The following is a 4,451-nucleotide window of genomic DNA, read 5'->3' on the forward strand; positions in this document are numbered from 1 at the left end:
AAACAGGCGGAGATCGCAGGGATGACAGTTTCTTTTTCTATCGCACCTTTCCTTTTCTTGCTCGCCCGTTGGACAGCGTGGGAGGTGGGATCGATCGCATGGGGTGGCAGACGGACGAACCAAGACAATTGTCGCACCAAAACGGTGTTCACACTTTGTTCTTTTTAGTTGTAGAAGATTTCAGGCAACACTGTTGTACAACAAACTAGTATAAGTAAATTGTTAATTTTTTTATTTATTATTTGTCTCTGTACGTATTAAATTTTTAATCCTTATCTAACTATATAAACAATTATAAATTGTCAATTGTCTTTATGCCAGCATAGATTAGAGTTTATCGAGTTTGTGGTGTTGTCTAACAGGTTTTTATTCTTGAAATAAAAATTTGCAAATTATGCCTACATAAATTGCAACAAACTAAAGCTGTGATTTTAGTATAAAATATATGCAATAACCGTCGCATGAAAAAAGCTAAAATTTAGGTGAAGTCTCTTTATTTTGGTAGGGACTAAGAAAAATATGACACGCAGGACGAGAGAATATGGCATGCGTATTCTTGTTTTCTGTTTTATGACGTTGATTAAGGCTGAAAAATGGAGCCTCCGTCAAATTACAAGAGGTACTGAATATGACGATTGATAATAAGAAGAAAATGTTTTATAGACGAAGGACATTATTACAACACGAATATCAGATGACGATACTGCCAATAATAGCACAACCTTTTGTACAACAAAGATATTATCGATCCCCGACTTCTAAAGAAGACATTATTATTAAGAGCATGTTTAGAACGCGAAAAAAATTCTAGTTCTTATGCTTTTCTATAAATAAATTAAACTGATTTCTATGAAATTTTTGCATAATTCTTGTAAAATTATTCGTTTCAAACAAACTCCAAATATTAAAGTAATTAAAAGCGAGGTCGTACAGTTCCCTTGGAATCGAGGGTTACAAGCAGTAACTAAACAATGTATAGGAAACATACACCAATAGCACTGCATGCAGTTCCTAGCCTAGACCTTGGAGAATAATCTCCATATTTAATAGGCACACTTCACTCAAAAAAAAAAAAAAACCAAGCACGCATGATCAATCAAAACAAAAAAAGGAGATATGCAGTAGTAAAACACACACATTTGACCCACACTTGATTGTCTAGAGTAGTTCTACATTCAGAACCAACATAACAAAGCAAAGCAGACAAAAGAAAAAGGTAGGAGAAAGCCAGTGCATGCACGAAGTACGTCATCACGGGCAGGTATCAGAGTATATCAGGGCCATCAGGCGCATATGAAGCCACTGGGGAGGTTCTTGCCACAGTAGTTGACAATGAGGCTGAGCTTGACAGGGATGTCGATGGTGATGCCGAGCACGTTGGCCTTGATAGCGGTGCAGAGGCAGACGGCGGCCTCCAGGTCCGCGAGGCCGCCGAGGATGCTGCAGCACGGCTCGGCGGGCGGGTGGCCGACCTCGGCGCTGACGAGGCCCAGCACGTTGGCGCACGCCGCGAACTTGAGCGCGTGCTTGGGGCACTTGCCGCCGGTTGAAGGTGACGGCGGCGTCGGAGTTGGTGGCGTTGGCGTCGGGCAGCCGCCGCCGCAGGCGTTGGCCACTGCGAAGAGGAGCAGGATGAGGGCCACGAGGAACAAGGCCTTGGACGATGCCATGGCGGCTGAAAACCCCAACAGCTAGCTAGCGCAGGGATGCTTGTTGTGAGGAGCTAGCGCTGGGTGCAACTGGATGGGAATGAGCTCAGGAGGAGGGTATTCATAGGGAAGAACCGGAGGTTCTCGGGAAATCCTATTTACTTCGTTGTAACTACACATAGCACTTAGCTGCTTGCCGGACTAGAACAATATACACAACCGGCCGCAAACAAAAGTACAACACTACAGCAACGCATGCATGTCTCTTAATGATTTAGAATTGTGCTCATATGCACACATGCATGTTTGCAAATTTCTAGTTAGGTTTCGCTGGCGTTTTGGCAATACAACGTAGTACGTAATTTAGTTTGACCTGAAAGAAACTTTATATACTACAAAATGTGCATAAAAATGTTAATCGCTCAATGGTAACTGTACAGCAACGTACAGTAGAAGACCGACAGCACGCAGGTAACCAATGCAATGCAACTTGCAAACGCAGGGACACCCATGTCGTGTGGAGAGGTAATGAGCTGGTTCATGGGTATTGGGCGGGCGGTGAAACGTTGTGTTTGGAGTTTTGATGCATGTGGCAACTGGCAAGCCAGAATGGCAGTCACAAGCAGGCTCCAGTGGGACGCAGCTCGCCCGGCTGTGCTGCCTGCCAAAGTGGCAATGGGCCATCTCCCCAATCCCCATGCCGGCCAGTCTTCTGGCCCCAGCTGTGCCCCTGACCCGCTAGAGGCAGGATCGCAGGCATCAACGTCGCCACCTCGCTGGATCACTTTCGTCAGGGATCTATGAACGCGGTGGCTGGTGTGGCTGGCGCGGCGGCTGCATGCTCTGCCTCCCCGTGATTCACTGCTCATGACACCGGAGTGTGGGAGACTGGCCGGGAGAGATCGAGACGTACGTGATGGCGGAGGCGGAGAGTATACATGAGTACGACCGCATGGACCAAGCGACGACCACCCATGCTAGCTCCTAGCTGCACATGTAGGTTCACCACTACACACAGCACCTCATCAACGTTAGCTTTTGACTCTTTATCGTGTCGATTTATTTTTGAAATAAGTAGTAATATAAGAGCAACGACATGGCACTACGTAAAAAATGATTTTTAGCAACGGTTCGATTTTTTTTTGTAGGGGCGGCTGGTGATGGAGCCGCCCCTACAGTGGCGTGCTCGGGTCCCCAGACACCAGCCGCCCCTACAAATGGAACAGCAGAGGCGGCTAGTGTTACGAGCCGCCTCTACAAATGTGGTCTGATTTGTAGGGGCGGCTTAATCACCAGCCGCCCCTGGAAATGCTATTTGTAGGGGCGGTTGGTGATTGAGCCGCCCCTACAAATGGCCCCATATTTATAACACCGATTTGTAGGGGCGGCTCAATCACCAGCCGCCCCTACAAATGCCTCCCATATAAAACAGATGCAGCACCTTCTTCCTCCTCGGGTCACTCATTCCAACCCGTGAAAAAAAGATGGAGAGGCCTTGGGCACCTCCCAAAAATTGCTCTACTAAGGGGGAAAGGTTTTGGTCTCAAATCCTTTGGTGGAGAGATTGTAGAAGGTAAGAAAATGCTATTCCATACTTTTTTTAAGTTTTAATGGTTGGTTAGTGAGTAATTAGAGTTTTGTTTTTCTCTCTCTTCTATGGTGCTTGAGCTATTTATAAAGCAAATTAGAACCAACTTTTGAATGTACTAGGGTAAATTAGGGAGGTGAACAAGATCATACCCTTATTTGGTTCATGTTTCTTAATTTTATTGAACAATTAGTTAGTTTTATGGATATTTCATGTGCATATGGATCTAGATCTAGGGTTTAGTTTTTTTATTAATTTCGTTTTTGTAAATTTATGTTTGATGAAATTGGACTAGGGTTTGTATGAAAGATATTGGGTAAAGTATAATTCTTGCTAATTGTTGTCTTTGAAATTATTTATTGTAATCAATAAATATGTATTTTAATTATTTATGGATAAATGGGCCGTTAATTAATTTTCTTTTACCATGGTGTGTTTGTATGCTTTATGTAATTATATTAGATTTATATTCATATATATCTGAAGTATATACAATTATTCTCAAGTAATTATTAATTTGTTTTATTTTTATATATATCTGAATAAGTAGTCCTTTAATGTTTGTTTTGTTATTGTTGTAAAAGATGAAGTTGCCATTTAGTGAAATTCAAAATTTCAACTATTAAAATTTGGTCAAATAAAAATATGATCAAAATAAAAGTTGTACATATTGATGAGTTCTACAACTTTGGTATTCATAAGTTTTTCATCTGAAATCATTTACTCTTTCAAAATATTGTTTCAAGTTTAAATTGTTTGAATTTCAAAATTTGAATCGTTCAAACAAAGTCACATGACAAGATGACCAAAATAAAAGTTGTACATGTTGATGAGTTATACAACTTTTATTTTTACAACATTTTCATTTTATTTCATTTAATGTCATAAAATTATAGTCGAAGTTTTAAAATTCAAATTTTTAATTTTTGTTTTTTTTTGTTTTCTATATTGTTTTGACTACAATTATTTATATATATATTTCTTCATATATATAATAATACAAAATATTATATTTGTGCATATACACAATTATTTTTATATTACTTTGTGTTTTTATGATATAAAAAATACAGAATTAATAATTAAAAAAAATAGAAATGCATTTGTATAGGCGGCTGGATCAGGAACCGCCCCTAGAAATGCATTTGTAGGGGCGGCTGGATCAGGAACCGCCCCTAGAAATGTATTTATAGGGGCGGCTAGATCAGGAACCG

At 40.7% G+C, this 4,451-nt stretch overlaps 1 protein-coding gene across 1 annotated transcript; it reads right to left on the reverse strand.

The window, feature by feature from the left end:
- Positions 1-926: 926 nt before the first annotated feature.
- Positions 927-1,735, reverse strand: LOC136467448 (putative lipid-binding protein AIR1). The gene has a single exon (XM_066466159.1). It carries the CDS (start codon positions 1,668-1,670, stop codon positions 1,284-1,286), a length of 387 nt encoding a protein of 128 aa, XP_066322256.1. The 5' UTR covers positions 1,671-1,735; the 3' UTR covers positions 927-1,283.
- Positions 1,736-4,451: the final 2,716 nt, after the last annotated feature.

Source organism: Miscanthus floridulus, chromosome 7 (genome assembly GCF_019320115.1).
Source record: "Miscanthus floridulus cultivar M001 chromosome 7, ASM1932011v1, whole genome shotgun sequence".
NCBI lineage: Eukaryota > Viridiplantae > Streptophyta > Magnoliopsida > Poales > Poaceae > Miscanthus > Miscanthus floridulus.